General features: G+C 44.4%; 1 protein-coding gene across 1 annotated transcript; it reads left to right on the top strand.

Annotated features, from left to right (window-relative positions):
- Positions 1-11,278: 11,278 nt before the first annotated feature.
- Positions 11,279-17,039, top strand: LOC103105947 (leukocyte immunoglobulin-like receptor subfamily B member 3). The gene is made up of 11 exons (XM_056796663.1): positions 11,279-11,487; positions 11,789-11,827; positions 12,000-12,287; positions 13,147-13,440; positions 13,811-13,879; positions 14,756-14,794; positions 15,426-15,539; positions 15,631-15,670; positions 15,774-15,811; positions 15,900-15,955; positions 16,134-17,039. The coding sequence occupies exons 1-11, from the start codon at positions 11,454-11,456 to the stop codon at positions 16,260-16,262; spliced, it is 1,140 nt and encodes a 379-aa protein (XP_056652641.1). The 5' UTR covers positions 11,279-11,453; the 3' UTR covers positions 16,263-17,039.
- Positions 17,040-18,914: the final 1,875 nt, after the last annotated feature.

Genomic DNA, 18,914 nt, shown 5'->3' with positions numbered 1-18,914 from the left:
AAATGTTTTTACTAGCTGTTTGCCATTTGTGACTGTCCTTTGTGGCACCATCATTTGGTGGAGAAGAAATAAACTGGTTGATGTAAGCTAAAGACTACCTCCTCCTCCCAGTGCAACAAAGGAGAGGTCTTTTCTTTTGAACCCATCCTCTAATGCTTAGACCAGCAATATCTAGAGGTAAATAGATAGAAGAGTAGCCTCATATCTCCTCTCAGAGACTAAAGAATATTCCAATTTCAGTAGCACTTCAGTGTCCATCCATTCATGCATGGCTTTGTCTTGTTCCTTCTAAAACATGGGCCAGCCCTCAGATCATATCTATCCATTCTTCCAAAAAAACATGTTAGACAACTTGCAGGGACAGGCATATTCTATGTTAGAGTGCCCATCTGCAAGAATATTAGAATAATTGCTAATCACTCTGGATTCAACCATCCCATTCTTCTATAGAGGGGTCCCCTCTCTCTCAATGAGTGGCCCAGTTGCTGAGTTTCTATATATAATAGTTTCCTCATTAAAAAGATCACTTTCTGCATTCAGACTATCTCTATATATGGTTATTACTGGGGCATTCTCTCTTTGTCTTAATGCCTTTTAAAAAGTTATTTTTAAGCTAGAAAGTCCTACAGGAAATGATGAAAACAGAAAAAAGCAGAACCAGGAGAACCCAGTAACACTAATATTGTATAATGATCATGTGTGAAAGATTTAGTTAGTCTCAGCCATATAATGATCCAGGATAATTCTAAGAACTTATGGCAAAGACTGCTACCCACTTGCAGGGAAAGAACTGTTGGAGTCCAAATGAAGATCAGATTTTAACATTTTTCACTTTAGTTTATTTGTATTTCTATTTTGTGCTTTGGTTTTATTGGAGTATTCTCAAATAAAAATGACCAATGTGGACGTATGTTTTGGATGAGGAGATGTATATAATCTAGATCAAATTGGTTGCAATCTCCAGGAGAGGGGAGGAAAGGAGAAAGGGAGACATTTTGGATCTTAAAAAACTTCAGAAAACTATGGGGGAAATTTTATCACATGTAATTGGGAAAACAAAGTATCTTTTTTTAAAAAGTCATTTGCAACTAATTGCTAATTGTTACCCTTCGCTTACTCTTCAGGTAGCCTAACCAATCAATTAATTAGTCAATGAGCATTTAATCATTGCCTGATATGATCTAGGTACTTCACTGAGTTACATTCTTTGATACAAATTCATTAAACAAAAGAAGACCTGCTCTTCCAGCCCTGTTGGAGAAAGTTTTAGTGAGAGGTGAGTGGGATAGAATCTGTGTTGTTTTTTTTTTATAAGAAGTATTTCTTTAAGCCTTTTATGCTATACCCCAATATTTTCAAGAATCTAGATAGAAATTAGTATTTTCTGCTTACCTTTTAAAATATCTCCCCTTCTCTAAAAATGAAACTCTTGGCCTATCCACTTTATATTTCAGGATAGAGTTTCCACCCAATGGTAAAAATGTATAAAGGGACCACACAATGAGTCTCTACATAAACAACAGAGACAAACCATGACTCACACACTTGTAGTGCAAGGTCCTTGGTTCCCAGAATGGTATCAGTTCAAGCAGACATGATATGTAGTTTTGAGAACATGTAATAAGGTCCATAACTGAGATGGAACCCATAAATCAAACAGTATAAAAATAAGGAGGATAAAGAAATCCAGTGTAGCTGCAACTGTAGGAGTATCCAGTCCTTTGACAAACTCCATGATATTCAGGTGACTGGATAGATCAGAGCAGGTTGTATAGGTGTAAAAGTTAAAATTAAATCTCAGTAATAATAATTATATTTTAAGAGATTTATTAATGATCATTAGAAATCAAGGAATAAAGAAGATACAAAATAAAGATCACATGCCTGTGTCTGGTTAGCCACTTTTTAGTCAACCTCACTCCCCACCATCAATGCTGATTCTATATCAGAGCGTGGGAGCCTCCAAAGCCCATGCCTTTTATCCCCTGTCTACAGGAAGTACGTAATGACAGGAAGTCAGTGAGTTCTTGGGATATGTAGTTCTTTTTCAGGGTTACAGATTTTCAATCATAGATCCCCCCTGAGACCCATGGAAGACTAGTTTCTCCAGCGGGTCTTGTAAACATACCAACTTTGAAATTGCAATAATTTGAGGATGAGAGGAAAAGAGAACAAAACCAATAATTGCTAGGCACATTGACAAAAATCCAGTTGGGGGAAGTCCCCTTTTGGCAGAAGAATATACATTCAAATTAAATGTTCAATCAACCTTCAGTTCAATCAACCACACCCAAAGTTCATTCTGGGTCTTCTTGATGTAGCTTGCGGTCTGTGGAGGCACCTTCATGGTGCCTTTTAAGAAGAGGTATTTTTTTTAATTTGGAGAGGTAGCATGTTTCTTGCCCTAAAATTACTCTCAAAAAGAAAAAATTTGCAATTTAAAATAATAATACATTCTCACCTGAAGAGGGTGTTGAAAAACACAGGGATAACTTAGGGATGCATGGTTGAGTTATAAGATATATAAATCAATTGACAAGAGAAATAAAAAATACAAAAAAATACAAATAAAAAATAAGTTCTGGATGAAATATAGACTATCAAAGTCTTATGTGTAAAAATTCCAAGTAAAGTAAAAATAAATCCATAACAGGTCCTTGAATCAGGGCCCAATTAAAAAGATTTAAGTAATTATGCATTTACCCAATCAGTAGCCAGGACTATAGAAAGTTTACTACACCATGAAAGACAGAAAAGGGACTAGATTATATGTTTCAGGTAGGAGCCAAATTTGAGATACTTGGTAGAATGTGAAACAAGGAAGACCTGCCTTTAACACATGTTAAACAGCTGCAACCTCAAAACCCAAACAAGTTCAATTCCTCTTGTCTTGGCTCAAAATTTTCATGAATCCCATTGGGATTGGTTGGTCTTCTGGAAATTTGTCCAGACTCCAAGGATAACTGCATGTTCTTCAACATATAAGTCAGGTATCTGATATTGTTCGCACTCTGCTAATTTTATCTCATTCAGTACTGTATCATCATTTAGTTTGTGAAAATTGGATTTAGCTGTCTCCTGATTGTAACAATAACGATACTTAGCTCTTTCTTTATTGTGAAGATAAAATAGTAATCTCCTGATTGTAACAAGTAAGGCACTTAGCTCTTCCTTTGTAATGAAGCTAGAATTTTAAGCTACAATCTATTTTTAGATTTTAACTACAAAAAAGGTGTTAAGTAACTACAAAATGTGAACTTACCAAAAAAAATCCAAATAAAAAAGATAATTCCTGGATGAAATATAGACTATAAAAGTCTTATGTGTAAAAATTCTAAGTAAAGGAAAAATAAATCTATAACAGGTCCTTGAATCAGGGTCCAATTAAAATGATTTCTATCCCACAAGTCTGTAGGACAAAATGCAGTAATATTTCACTTGCTTCTTTGGCACTGTGCAGTGACTCTTTTTATTTTTCTCTTGTCCTGGAATCAGACAGAATCATTAAGCAAAGTCCCATAAAATATTTTAAACAATCAATGGCATCATTTTTATAGTCTCAAGCTTTTTGGGTATGCATTGATATCATAGCACATGTATTTTAAACTTATATTACTGCAAAATCAAAAGAGTTATATTTTAAACTCTTAATACTGGTGGCATGTGCTTCAAATATAAAAAGGAGAGAAAAATTTAAAAAAACTGAAATAGTATATTGTACATGCAAGAAAAATATAATAATAAAAGAATTTTAAAATTCAAAAATATAACTTATAATCATTGGGTGATAAAAGAATGTCTACCCTTTGATCCAGCCATAGCACTGCTGGGTCTGTACCCCAAAGAGATAATGGACAAAAAGACTTGTACAAAAATATTCATAGCTGCACTCTTTGTGGTGGCCAAAAATTGGAAAACGAGGGGATGCCCATCAATTGGGGAATGGCTGAACAAATTGTGGTATATGTTGGTGATGGAATACTATTGTGCTAAAAGGAATAATAAAGTGGAGGAATTCCATGGAGACTGGAACGACCTCCAGGAAGTGATGCAGAGTGAAAGGAGCAGAACCAGGAGAACATTGTACACAGAGACAAACACTGTGGTATAATCAAATGTAATGGAATTCTCCATTAGTGGCGGTGAAATGTCCCTGAACAATCTGCAGGGATCTAGGAGAAAAACACTATCCACAAGCAGAGGACAAACTATGGGAGTAGAAACACCAAGGAAAAGCAACTGCTTGACTACAGCGGTTGAGGGGACATGTCTGAGGAGAGACTCTAAATGAACACTCTAATGCAAATATTAAAACATGGCAATGGGTTCGAATCAAGAACACATGTGATACCCAGTGGAATCACGCGTCGGCTACGGGGGGTGGGAGGGAGGAAAAGAAAATGATCTTTGTCTTTAATGAATAATGCATGGAAATGATCAAATAAAAGACTATAAAATTAAAAAAAAAACCTTACCTCCCTTCTTAGAATGGATACAAAGTATAGATAGAAGAGTGGTAAGGGATAGGCAGTTGTGGTTGAGTGACTTCCTCAGGGTTACACAGCCTGGAACTGTCTGAGGCTAGATTTGAACCCAGGACCTCTCATCTCTAGACCTAGCTCTCTATCCACTGAGACATCTAGCTGCCTTCTTTTTATTTTTTTTTGGATCCCCATTTGCATTGCTCAATAATGTTGAATGAATGAGTGTGAATAGACCAGAGTTTCCTGAGATTTCTTTAAGAAAATGTTTTTTGAACATTATAATGTAAGTTTCTTAGTGGTTCCTGAGCTAAATACAGAAATTTATCATAAAAAAATATATATATATATAAATAGACAGGGGATTATAATTTAATCTTCACAATAAAGGAAGAGCTAAGTATCTTCATTGTTACAATCAAGGGAGAGCCAAATCCAATCTTCACATTGGGAAGGCTTCTAAATTATCCCCATTGCAGATGATACTTTATGATGGTTTTAAATAAATACTGCTTACTATTTTTAGGAAAGGCCCTCCTATTTCTATACTTTCTAGTGTTTCCAATAGGAATGAGTGTTGTATTTTGTCAAAGGCTTTTTCTGCATCTATTGAGATAATCATTTGATTTCTGTTGGTTTGGTTGTTGATGTGGTCAATTATGTGGATGGTCTTCCTAATATTAAACTATCCTTGCAATCCTAGTATAAATCCCACATTATCATAGTGAATAATCCACTTGCTGGAGTCTTTGTGGTAGTATTTTATTTAAGATTTTTTCATCTATATTTATTAAGGAAATTAGTCTGTAGTTTTCTTCCTCTGTTTTTGGTCTGCCTGGCTTTGGAATCAATACCATATTGTGTCATAAAAGGAATTTGGTAAAACTCCCACTTTACTTATTTTGTCAAATAGTTTGTATAGTATTGAGATTAATTGTTCTTTAATTGTTTGATACAATTCCCTTGTGAATCCACCTGCCCCTGAAGATTTTTCTGAGGGAATTCTTTGATGAATTCTTTTCAATTTCTTTTTCTAAGATCTTTTGTTAATTTAGGCAATTTATATTTTTGTAGATACCCATTTCACCTAGATTGCTGTATTTATTGCCATATAATTGGACAAAATAGTTCTTAATAATTACCTTAATTTCCTATTCATTAGAGATGAGATTTCATCTTTGATATTGTTAATTTGACTTTCTTCTTTCCTTTTAAAAATTAGATTAACCAGTACTTTGTCTGTTTTATTTGTTTTTCAAAATACCAGTCTTATTTATTGGTTCAATAGTTCTTTTACTTTCAATTTTATTAATTTATCCTTTACTTTTTAGGATTTCCAATGTAGTTTTTATCTGGGGATTTTTTATTTGTTCTCTTTCTAGGCTTATTTTTAATTTGCATGCTTGATTCATTGACCTCTTCCCTTTCTGACTTGTTGATATACTCAGGTATATAAATTTTCCATGAGTACTTCTTTGGATGCATCTCATAGATTTTGGAAGGATGTCTCCTCATTGTTATCCTCTTCAATGAAATTATTGATTGCTTCTATGATTTGTTATTTAACCAGTTTGGGGAATCATACTATTTAATTTCCATTTAATTTTTGATTTGCCTCTCCACATACTCTTACTAATTATTATTTCTATTGCATTATGATCTGAAAAGGTTGCATTTATTATTTCTGCTTTTTTGTACTTGTTTGTTATGTTTTTATTCCCTAGTACGTGGCCAATCTTTGTGAATATACCATGTGCTACTGAGAAGAAAGTGTATTCTTTTTTGTCCCTATTTATTTTTCTCCACATATCTATTAACTAATTTTTCTAAGATTTAATTCACATCTCTTACCTCTTTCTTATTTATTTTTGTGTGATTTACCCAGAGCTGATAGAGGAAGGTTCAGGTCTCCCACTAGTATAGTACCCCAATCTCTACCTATGAATAGTTCTTCTAACTACTGTGATAGTTGTAATAGATGCTATTACTCGAATATATATGATAAAAGGGATCAGGACACAGGAAACCGGCTAGAGAAAAGGCTGGGTTTTGTACTCCTCCCCCCACACCACTTCCTATTTCTCTCAGCTGACTTCAAATGGCTTCTCTTTGAATCATAAGATTTAAGAGGATTTTTCAAGGACTGATTTCACAATCTAGGACTTTACTAAAAGGGATTTTATTCTTGAAGTAAAGGAAAGAAGGGAAATGGAGGAGGTGAGAGTGGAATAAAGTTTCCCTAATCTCTAAGGGTTTCCTATTGATTGAAAGATTCTCCCTAGGTGTTGATTCAGGAAACAGAGTTAATATTCTATGGGGAGATATGGATACAAAACCGACAAGGTTTTTCAGAGCTAAGCTCCCAATCTCCTTAGTATTCAGGCAATAGGTAATCAGAAGTTCAGAGCAAGTTTGTCTGGCAGTCTCTTGCCAACAGTCAGCCAGGAAGAAATGTCTCAGTTCCATCTGCTTAACTGCCTCCTGACCAGATTCTTTTGGAATCTTCTCTCTCTCTCTCTCTGGTTGATTGACTGTTCATTCAACATTCCATATCTTGCTTTTTCTTGCAAAAGCCATCTTGTGCGATAATCTTTTCTTTACATAATGAAAACAACTTTTGAGAGTTACAAATATCATTTTTCCATACAGGAATATAAATAATTTGACCTTACAGAAACCCTCTTTCTTGTTGTTTACGCTTTCATTTTTCTCTTGAGTTTTGTGTTTAGACATCAAATTTTCCATTTAGTTCATGTCTTTTCTTTACAAATACTTGGAAATCTTCCATTTTGTTAAATGTCCATACTTTCCCCTGAAAGTATACAGTAATTTTCAATTGATAGGTTATCCTTGATTGTAGACCCAATTCTCTTACCTTTCCAAATATCATATTCCAAGCCTTGTGGTCCTTTGGTGGAAACTGTGTGGAAACTGCCAGATCCTGTGTAATACTGGCTGGGGCTCCTTGTAGGTGAATTGTCTCTCTCTCTGGCTTCTTGTAATATTTTCTCCTTGGCTTGGAAGCTCTTGAATTTGGCAATTACATTTCTGGGGGTTGTCTTCTGAAGATTTAATATAGAGAGTGACCTATGGACTCTTTTAATATCTATTGTGTCCTTTTGTTCAAGAATATCATTGGTCTACCTGAAAACCTGGAAAAAATAGGAATCAGTAATAAAAATCCCTGAGAATTCTGTAGCATCCCATCTCAAGGCTAATTTTTTAAAAACCACTATTTTTGGTTTTAGTATCAATTCTAAGAAAGAAAATTGTCAAGATCTAGGCAATTAAGATGGCATGCCCAGGGTTACACAGCTAGGAAGTGTCTGAGGCCAAATTTGAACACAGGTGCTTCTGACCCCAATATTGACACGTTATCTCTTGTTCTTCCAAAGCCACACTTATATTCTTTTTGTCCAAAGGACCCACACCTAGGCCATTGGGCAATCCACCTAGGATCAAGTTAACTCAAATTGGCACTTGACTGAAGCATGCCTTATTCCCTTTCAACAGTCCCAATTAAGATTTTGGGCATGTTAGGGGTTAACTCACATCTCCCCAGCCTCTTAAGACAAGAAGGATTTCTATAAGTTAGCACAAGATTACCCAACAGGAAAAGGAGAAGTAGACAAATATGTGGAGGGAGAAAATATGCTGAGAGTGAGAAAGGAGGCCAGATCCAGTGCTGGCACAAGTTTTTGGAAAAGAACCTAGAACAATGATGATGAACCTATGGCATACATTCCAAAGATGGCACACAGAGTGCTTTCTGTGAGCATGGGCACCACACTCATCACCATGCCTCCACCAGAACTTATTACTAGAAAGGCTGAGGGACTCAGGTGGAGCTGCTTTCTTCCCTCACTCCACCTAACAAAATTTTTTTACATCACTTGCCCCTCTGCCCAGCAGCCTGATGTGAGCACTTTCTCCCTCTCCTGTGTGAGGTAAGGGGAGGCAGAGCATACCCAGCTCTCTGGGGGGGGGGGGGGATAGGGCATGAAACATAGTCTCTTGAGGGCAGGGGTGGGACATAGTATGAGGTCTCTAAAAGTTTTGCCATCATTGACCTAGGAGACTCAGATGACTTTAATTAGGTTCCTGGCTCTACCCCACCGCATATCGTATCTCTGGACTTGTTTCCTCCCACATAAAATGGAGAAGTGGGATCCACTATCTAGAAGCCCTCCTGCCTCTGACTCGGAGCCATCTCTCTTTTTTTGTTTTTTTTTCCCTTATCTTTTCAAAAGACTGAGATGCAGAAAGTTCAGATTCCTGATAAGTGATCTAAACTTTTTTTCTGAAAGCCTCATCTGTTATTAGGCTGAAGGAAGGAAGTCGGGGATTGGTGTTATAACAGGGAAATTCTGAGGCCCTCTTCTCCTTCTGGAACTGCTAATAGGGAGAGAAAACTGTGAGTCATGAGGAAAAGAAAGGGAGACTGGATGTGGGTGCACCAACACCTTGGGAATTTTCATTTCTTCATCCTTTGATCTGCAGATTTCCTGTCATGAATTTCAGGGCACATTTGAGAGTGAAAGAAGTTATGCCAACCACAGAGTGCCACGCACCACAACAGAGATCAGGCTGATGCTTTCCAGGTGTCCAACCAGAACGTCTCTAGTTTTTCTGTAGGTGTGTCCTATTCCCCAAAGTGTGTGTGTCCACAGTGTGGATTATCTGTATACGAATGTGTGATAAAGAGGGTCATAGACAAGAAGATGGACATGGGGGCTCAGAGCTAGAGGTGAGATGTGCTGCTAATTTGGTCATTTTAGGGCATGTTCTCTATCATCCCCTCAGATTCTGGAGCTGGACCAGTGAGGGCTCTTCTCTTGCCCAGTCCTTTCCAGGTCAAGGTTTGGTGGGTCTGGGTTACTTATGAATAGGCATAAGGAAGACATTCTTCAGAGATCAATTAAGGGAGAGTCTTTTCAGGCAGGTGCTAATGTGGCAGTCCATCAAGAAGTAAAAGGTCCTGAGGGATTCCCATTAGATATAGCATGATGTCCCATTTCTGAGGAAGTGTAGGGCATTGTTCCTTTTGTTGACTTCCTCAGTGAAGTAGTATTAGGTTATTCCATAGCTAAGGAACTGATACTATAACCCATTAGGATTTAGGAAGTGTCCTTCCTGAACATGTTCCTGACTCCTTTTCCTTGTGTATAATCATACACACACACACACACACACACACACACACACACACACACACACACGCACACACACACACACAACTATCTTAGCTCCAATTCCCCAATTTGTGTCAATAGTTGAGTCTCCAACAGCAGAGACTCCATGATGTGAGGAGAGGGGATCAGATGAGAGGACCTAGAAGTCTCTTGAGAATTTAAGTACCAAAGTAGGAGTATCACTTAAATCGAATTCAGACCCCTGGGTGCAAACACAACCAAAGATGGTTCGCCATTTTCCCAGGAAGCACTTAAAGTTTGAGATCGATGTCTTGTTACTATTAAAATATTCTAGAGACTAGTTTGGGGGTATGAATTTCACTTTACTGAATATGCTTTTTATTTCAGAAATAAATGAATAAGTCATTGAGTCATTGATCCTCTCTATGATTAAAGGTAAGGAAGTTTTTACAAGCTGGTGTAGAAATACAGTCTGGGAGGTAACATGAGGATTGGTAAAACTGTTAGAGATCTTGTGCCCAAACTATAGTCTCAAGCTGCCTGTGCGCCCCCCACTCCACCCCAGCCCCCTCCCCTCATTATCCCAGACAGTGGAGGGAGATAGTGCTCACATTGGGTGGTTCGGCAGAGGAGTGGGGCATGTGAAAATTGTCCACAGGTGCAGTGGAGAGGGGAAATGGAGCAGCCCCCTCCAGCACAACAGGGCATGCATGCAATGCCTTTGCCAACACAGTATTAGCAGGAAGAGCCTTATCTACTAGTTAAGTTTTATGGACTAGAAATAATTCTTGGGTTTCCTAAGAATGAAGGAAATGTAAAAGTCAGAGGGATATTAGATTAGATAAAAAATAAATTTTCAGTCTCTAAGGTCCAAGTGAGTGTAAAGAAGGAAGAGGAGCCTACAGCTAAGTGTGGGGTATAAGGAGGGAAGCTTCTGTACTTCCTACTTTAGGTTCTCAGTAAATATCCTTTTGTAAAAGAAATAAATGTTGGGGGAATCAGTGTGAGCTAAGCCATGTCACTTGGTTAATTGATACAGGAGAGACAGCAACTGGCTAAATGGCATAGTGGGACCGCACTGGTGGGGGCTCATTAGCAATCGGCATTAGGGAAATGATGACTCTGTCCTGAGGACCTGAACTGCCAGTGTGAGTACAGGTTGGGAGACTGAGTCCCAGCACCTACACTCTACAGAAGCTAGAGGTGTAGACATTCCTGAGTATAGGCTGAAGCTAGTCAGGTAACAATGAAAACTACCATAGAGACCATCCTGGATGCTAAGGTAGCAACTCCCCAAGCTGCCCACCCATCAACCTCTTATTCTAGGGTTTTGGTTTAACCCCTTGTTTCTCAGAACCCAGGAATCCTTCTGTGTCTAGTTAGAGATTGAGCCCTGTTTAACAAGGTAGGGGAGGGAGGACAGGGCAGTCTGAGGGCAGGATCTGGTTGGGAGACTCTAGAGAGACCAGAATTGGCCAGTTATGGGGGAGAGGAGGGAAGGCAGGAGGCTGCTCCTAAAGCTGACCAGGGGATCTGTCCCTGGCAATGGGGCCTGAATCATCAGGAAAGAGCAAGAATTGTTCCATCACTCTGACCCCAGATGACTCTCCAACCACCATCCCACCCCCACACACCTCCTCCCCCTCAACTGCATGGCACCATCAGTCAAGCAGGACCCACAGAGAGGAAGGAGAAGAGAAGCTGGTCAGAGAGGCTTTGGGTGGGGACACAGTGCAGAGCTGGCCCCGGTGTCATTCTGTGCCTCAGACCAGCCAGAGGTCAGCCTCGGTCCCTTCTCCCACCAGCCTCTGGGAGCACCATGACTCCTGCCCTCTCAGTCCTGCTGTGCCTGGGTGAGTCCTCAGCAGCCCCCACCCTAGAGGAAACTTTAGCCACCATCAAGTCCTACCTGACCCCCCTCCATCTCCTCCACTGTGCTGAGGAGGAAACTTTCCTCCAGAGAAGGGGAGTGACAAGTCTAAGGTCACACAGCAAGTGTGGGGTTGCAGGAGAGAAGCTGGGACTCTTGGAGGGGTCTCCTGGGCTCCAGCCTCCTTCCCTCCCAGCAGCCCTAAGCCCTGGCTCTGAGCTGTCTCTCTCCTTCCTGTGGGGATGCTGGGGGGAGCCGAGAGTAATCAGGGTCTTCTCTGCCAGGGCTGTGTCTGTGCAAGAGGACAAGGACCCAGGCAGCAGGTGAGTCCTTCCTCCCACAATGCCCCTGCCCAGAGGACACAACTGCCCCAGGAGAGGGAGCTGGGGGAGGTCTGGGCTGGGCTGACAGTCTATAGAGAGGAGACCTGGGGTGGGGGCGGGGTACCTACAGAAGGGGGATCCCCTGGACCTAACAGCTCTCCTTCCTTTCCAGATGGATTCCCCAAGCCCTCCCTCAGGGCAGAGAATGGCTCTGTGGTGCCCCGAGGGGGAGCTGTGACCCTCAGGTGCAGGGGATCATGGGAGGCTGTAGAGTGGCTGCTGGAGAAAAGGGGAAGATCTGGATGGTCACTGATCAAAGTTGTGAGACAAGCTGGAAATGAGGGACAGTTTTCCCTCCCATCTGTGACACCACATGATGCTGGGACCTACAGGTGCTTCTACAGACATTCATCCTCCTGGTGGTCACAGCTGAGTGACCCCCTGGAGCTGGTGGTGACAGGTAAGGCAGATCCTCCCCCCAGGATGGGCTGGCTCAGGGTCTCCACAGCTCTGAATCCCTCCCCAGCCCAGCCTGGCCCGAGTGTCCCTCTGGCTCTGCCCTTCCTGGCTTCTCCCCTGTGTCTGCCTCAGCTCTCCCTCTGGGGGTGGGAGAAGAGGGGAGGAGCCAGGATTTCTGAAGCACCTACTATGTGCCAAACACATTATCCTTGTTGTCTCATTGGATTCTCACAACAGCTCTGCCAAGTCAGGACTAGTGTGATCCCCATTTTTTAGATGAGGAAACTGAGACAGAGAGGAAGTGAGGTACCCAGGATCACATAGTTGGGATGGCTGGATTTGAACTCAGACCTTCCTGACTTCAGACCCAGGGCTCTCTCCACTGCCCCATGAGCTTCTCACTCAGCTCCCACCTTGGGGTCTGACTGGAGGCAGGAGAGGCTCAGCTGGGACCTCAGGAGACCAGAGAGAGCTGGGGGCTCCCTGGGGATAGGCCAGGGCTAGTGAGGCACCTCCCAGAGCCAGGAGAGAGCAGAGGGTGGAGCTGCTGCTGCCCAGGACCCTCTCCCAGACCAGGTCTGGAACAGTGTTGTGGGGAAGGGGAGAAGGAGGGGAAGGAGGAGGCACAGCTGAGCCTCTTCCTCTTCCTCTCCTTCTGTCCTGTCCCCAGGGATCACCAAGGCTTCCTCTCCTCCCTCCTTCTCTTTGTCTCCTCCCTTCTTCCTTTCCCAGTTCCTCTCTCTCTCTCTCTGTCTCTCTCTCTCTTGCCCAGCACAGGCCTCCTCCCAGCCTCATCTGCCCCCTCCCTGCCCCAGGGCTGCTCTGGCTCTAACTCCAGGGTCTTCCCCCCCCCCCCCCAGGCCTCTCTGCCCCGCCCTCCCTGGCAGCCCTGCCCGGCTCTGAGGTGGCCCCAGGACAGAACGTGACCCTGCAGTGTCGGTCAGAGCTATGGTATGACTGGTGCGTCCTGTGCAAGGACAGAGAAGAGATCAGCCGCGGCAGGACCCGGAGCCATGGATGGATGTATCAGACTGACTTCTTCTTCCCTGCTGTGAATCCAACCCAGGATGGCACTTACCGATGCTTCGGCTTTTATAGTTCTTCCCCCTCTCTGTGGTCCTCCCCCAGCGCCCCCCTGCTGCTCCGGGTCTCAGGTGAGGCAGCCCCAGCCCCGCCCAGCCCCCCCCCTCCCAGGCTCCCTCTGTGCCCTGGGGCTCCTCCCTGCCTGCTCAGGGCCTGTACCAGGTTAAGAGGAAGCTCAGAGGGAGGGCACTGGGGCATCCTCAGAGTGTAGACAGTGAGGCCTCTCATGACCCCTCTAGACACCCCCCACCATCAGCAGCAGTTGTTTTGGTCCCACATCCAGACAATACGTCTACTGGTCCCTGGAAGGGGTTTGTGGAGGGCAGAGGGGGACAAGAGGAGGGCAGAGCAGGCCAGAGGTGGGGTGGTTGGGGAAGTGGGGGGAGGGGAGGCATGGTAAACACCTCCATGCCTCTCCTGCAGCTCCTCTCCCTGTTCCAGGCACCGCAAAGGGTCCTCACCTCCCCCAAATCCCTGGGAATCCCCCAGCAGTGACGTCTTCCCCACCCAGTGAGTAACCGCTTGCTCTGAGGACAGGGTGGGGGTCTCTCTCTCTCTCCCCCATTGCTATTCACCTCTGTCTAGGCCAGGGCTGAGTCCCCCTTTCTCAGGGGAAACCAAGGCACAAGGAGGGCTGGAGGGAAGGGACAGGGACAGAGGAACACCAGGCTGGGGAAGAAGGAAGGACAGGGCTGGTCACGAGGGCGAGAAGAAAGGTAGGGATCAGAGAGGGGCAGAGCAGCGCCCACCCTTCTCCCTTCTCCCCCCTGCCCCAGGAGCCCCTGGGCCCTCCCTCTCCTCACCCACACAGCCATAGCTGGAACTAGGGAGCTGGGGTCTACTTCTCCCTGCCTTCCCCAGTATAGAGGAAGGGGGGATCCCCCAGGTGCCTGCACCCCAGTTTCCTTAAGATGGAAGCACCAGAGGGACCTCCTGTCCCTCCTCCCTCCTCTGCCCAGCCCAGCCTCCCACTGATCCAGCAGTCTCAGGGCTCTGGCCCCAAGGCAGGGGGGACCTCAGGGTCTTACAACCAGCCAGGATAAGGAGCCCTGAGGAGGATTCAGAGGGTCCCTCCCTGCCACCCCAGCTCCTCCATTCTCTTCCTGGAATCCCTGCCTTTTCCCAGAGCCCTCCAGGAGCTCAGAGGAGGTCACAGGAATCACAGGAGCATCAAGTCTCAGAACTAGGCCAGGAGAAGTCCTGAGCTCAGACCCATTTGACAGATGGGAAAGTTAGGCCCACAGAGAGGAGGGACTTACCCAACATCCCTCACCCAGCAACTTTGGGCACAGCAGGGCTCACACTCCATCTCCAGACCCTGCAGCTCTCCAGGCTTCTCTGGACCTCCTTGCAGAGCCCCCAACCCTCCTCTTTCCTCTTCTCCAGGGACCTCTCCAAGCCCCAGGTCTGAGAACGGGCCCTCGGGTGAGTACTTGGAGAATTCCCAACAGAGGGTGGAGAGAGGCAGCAGAGCTGGGTGTCCAGTCAGAGTCTGCCTGCCCTATTCAGGGTTTCCTCATTTGTCACAATTCCTGCTGCAGCACCTTATTCTTGTACCTCTGGACCTTTGCCCAGGCTGTGTCCCCTGCCTGGAATGCTCTGCTTCCTCATCTATACCTCTTACTATGCAAAGGTGTCTCTGAGACTAAGCTTAGGAGTCACCTCCCACAAGAAGTCTTTCCTGATCTACATTTGTCCCATTCCCCTGTTATTAATCATCCCACTCCTCAGAGGAGACCAAGTGATTTTTATAGGTGATAATAGCAATGCAGGAGAATGTGAGCCCCTGGAGGGCAGGAACTTTTCTGTTTTCTCTTTGTATTCTCTGGGCTGCCTGGCACACAGTCTAGCCCCAGGTGGGTGATTCAGAGAAGTCTGGAGAACTGAATGACTGAGGGAGCCTGGGGGGTCCCTGAGGACAGGGCTGGGTCTCCCCTCCCACTGGGGCATCTCAGACCACAGGGCTGGGTCTCTCTTCCCCTTGGACTGGGGCTGCCACAAACATCAGTATTATTCTGTCTCCCCCAATCTTGGTCTTCATCTTCGGCTTCCTCAGGTCACTCCATCCTCCAAGTGAGCATCCTGGTGGGCATCTCAGCCTTCCTCATCCTGACCTTCCTCTTCCTCTCCCTTCTTTACTTTCATCGCTGTCGGTATCAGCCCAGCCTGGGTGAGTTCTTGGGATTGGGGGGCCCCTCGGGCTGGGGATCTGATGGGGCTGAGCTGGAACCCCTAAAGCCTGACTCGTCCCCCCCTTATAGGGAAAGGGGACAGAGAGACCGACATCAAGACCACCAGGAGGTAGGAGCCCTGACATGCCCCACATTCTTCTTAGACCACTCCCGAGAACAAGCTCCCCTTCTCAGAACGTCCCCCTCATCGTTCTATGTCTTCTTTTCCCCAGCTCAGAACTAGCTGGGAGCACCCTAGAGGAGACCGTGTGTGAGTGACAGGGAGGTGGGGCAGGAGGGCAAAGCCTGCCCTGGGGAGAGCCATGGTCCTGGCTGCTCATCCCTTCTCTTGTCTCCAGATGCTGCTGTGAATGATGACAGACGGACAGAGGAAGCTGGACAAGAGGACACATCCGTGAGTCACTCACAGATCTCTCCTCCTTTGCCCAGAGATGTCCTTATGGAGGGAACAGAGGGGGAGACCTTCCCCCAGGTCACACTCAGCTGGGAGGGCTGCTGGGCTCAGGGTCCTGCTCCTCCTGCCCCAATGCCCCATCAATCCTCTCACTTCCTCCTGCTTCCTGTCCCATCAGGCTTTCCAAAGAGAAGCCCCTCAGGAAGTGACCTACACCCAGCTGGACCACAAGAGGCTCAATCGTGGGGCGGAGCCCCCTCCCCCATCTGGCCCAGTGGAGCCCAGTGTCTATGCTGCCCTTCCGTGAACTTAGCCCAAGCCTGGGGGGCCAGAGGTAGAGCCGCCCCTTCATTCTCCCTCTGCTTCCTGAGGGCCGACCCTGTCCTACCTCATCTGCAAGTCACCCTGCCATTAGGACCTCGGCTTGTCACCCCAAGAGGAAAAGCAGAAAAGACAAAAAGGCCTAAAACTCTGGGGAATTGTACTGTCTGGTACTCTGGGGGGGAGAAATGTGCCCTCTGGAATGCTGGGACCCTGACATCCACAGACGGGCGACCAGCCACTGATTACAAATTAGAAATTATCTGCCCCCCCCCCCCCATAAGAGATCTGTCATTACACTGTAGAGGGGGAATACACTGTATAAGAGAGGGCAGAACAGACTTACCTCTAGAGGAGAGGCGGAGGCTGGCCCTCAGGTGAGGAGGGGTATTGCCTGGGCAGCCCCAGCCCACCAAGCTCCTGTACAGGAAAAAAGATCCCAGAACTTACAGACAGATGCTGAAGCCTCAGACTAGGCAGTGTAAAAAATAGACTCGAATACAGGACTACAATCCCCACAAGCCTTTGCTCCACTTCCCCAAAATGCTTTGTAATCTCACGGGAATTCTGAGGTGGGCCAAGATCGAGGAAGGATTTAAGCTGGTGGCAAAGGTTTTTGGGCCTCTTTTGGACTTCCGTTTTGGAGCAGATGCATCTCTTCTGTGATGTGAGGTTATTTTGTCTAGGCCTCTGGCCTAGGCACATGTTTCTTACTTGTATATTCTTTAATGCTTAATCATTAATAAACCTTTAAAAAATATAATACTCCTTGCAGAGAGAAACTAATTTCAGATGCCTCAGTCTCCCCATATTCCTAAATTTTAACTGTTACAGCAGCAAGTTCTGCTAAATCTAGGACCATTTCTGGCAGCCCCTGCTCTGCTTGCCTTGGCCCAGGTTCCCTCCTCACAGGCTGGGGTTCATCCAAATACAGCATCCCCCAAATCTATACACAGTTTGGTCCATCAATTAAAGCCTTTTCATGAACTTTCAGGGTTACCTAAAGAGGCCTGGAATTGGAGATGAAGGACCAGGGGTTGGACCTGGCTCTGCTATTTGCCTGGACAAGTCCCTTTCCTTCTGTGATTTCAGTTTCCTCCTCTGTAAAATAAATACCAATTAGTCCAGTTCCCCATTACTATAGATCCTGGGGTGACCCACAGAGCTCTAGTCAGCAGCCTTGATGGACAAGCTAGCAGGGAAGCCCACAGCTCAGATGCTCCTTCCAGAGGTGCATCTATATTAGGGATTTACAGAAGTTTTTCCCTTCATCCATCCCAGACCCCAATACTGCTAGGACTGTCCCTTCTCCTCTTCTCCCTCTTGCCTAAAGGGAAAACCAGATTTTAATATCTCGTTAATATACTCCCACCCATCATGAAAAGTGTAAATCTTGAAATCTCTCAGACTTGTGAATGTTAAAAATTTCCCCATCAAGGAATTCTTAATTGGAACAAATTCCCTACTGAGAAACATTCCCCATTTTGATGTGAGAACTCGCCAGGATCAGAAATGGGAGGACCTCTACTCCACCTGTACTTAAGACTGCTTTAGGGGAGAAAACTCATTGCTAAACAATGAAAGTGCTTTGACCCATGCTTATGGAAAGGACAGGAAGTTCTTTGAGTCATGCCTGTTTTTAAAATTGATACAATGGGATGCTAGGTACCCATATAGGTGGGGCAACTTGTAAACTACTTAAACCTAAAAGGGTGATAACTTATTCAGAGGTTTTTTCTTAATAAAATTTGTCAACACAGCAGCATTTTTTTCTAACTTACTAAAGAGATTAAAACTACTCACCTGTGAATTCAAAATGGGCGGTCCTTTAGAAACATCTACAGTGATTGGTAGATGTAAGGACTTAGGGGAGGTGACAAAGGAGATTTTGCCCTTAAAAATAAGAGCTTGGATCTCATTCAGGAATCTCGATTTCTGACTCTCATTCTGGAGGATCTCATTCTGAGAGACTCATTTCCTTGAGGACTGATGCTTGAGGGCTCTTTCCTTGGAGATAGATCTCTTTGAGGAGAAGTGCTCTTGGAGGAAATCTCATTCTGAAGGAGAGCACCTTGAGGAGCTCCTCTGAGGGGCTCTGTCCCTCTGGGGTAGGAGCTCTTGAGGCTCTTGAGAGAGGCCCTTTGAAACAGTCTCTGTCTGGAAGACTCTTTGAGGAAGGACGCTGGCCTGGTGTTACTAGAATCCTTGTTTAGTCAGCCCTTGTGGTGAGTGTTAAAAAAACTGACTGATTTCTCTCTTAAGACTCAGGTCTAGGCCATATTGGCTTGAGGCCCTTCATACTTATTCCTTTCTTACTCTCTCTCTCTTTCTTTGATTACTCATTGTATTGTTAATTAAAATCTCTATAAAACCCAATTGACTTGGGCATTTGAATAATTGGGAATATTTCCCTGGCGACCACCTTATATTTGATTTTAAAACCCAAGACACTGTAGTGAAACATATTTCTGCGGTCAAATTTACTCACCCTCTCTTATATCTATCACAATTTATATCTTCCACTATTTTAATCACTACAGTTTAAGACCTCAACCATTTTAAATCTCACAACTCTTTAAGTGTTTGGGAAGAAGAGGTGAGAGATTTTGATTCTGCCTCCCTTTGAGTCTCAAAATGA

Source organism: Monodelphis domestica, chromosome 4, assembly GCF_027887165.1.
Source record: "Monodelphis domestica isolate mMonDom1 chromosome 4, mMonDom1.pri, whole genome shotgun sequence".
NCBI classification, from domain to species: Eukaryota; Metazoa; Chordata; class Mammalia; order Didelphimorphia; family Didelphidae; genus Monodelphis; species Monodelphis domestica.
Note: the sequence above shows the minus strand (reverse complement) of the source record. Positions and strands in the feature narration are given on the sequence as shown.

Bases quoted from the DNA above. Each gene is read 5' to 3' on its own strand.
- LOC103105947 (XM_056796663.1), top strand. From the start codon at position 11,454: ATGACTCCTGCCCTCTCAGTCCTGCTGTGCCTGG. The intron at 11,828-11,999 runs GTGAGTCCTTCC...CTTCCTTTCCAG, and splicing joins GACAAGGACCCAGGCAGCAG to ATGGATTCCCCAAGCCCTCC. The intron at 13,441-13,810 runs GTGAGGCAGCCC...TCCCTGTTCCAG, and splicing joins CCTGCTGCTCCGGGTCTCAG to GCACCGCAAAGGGTCCTCAC.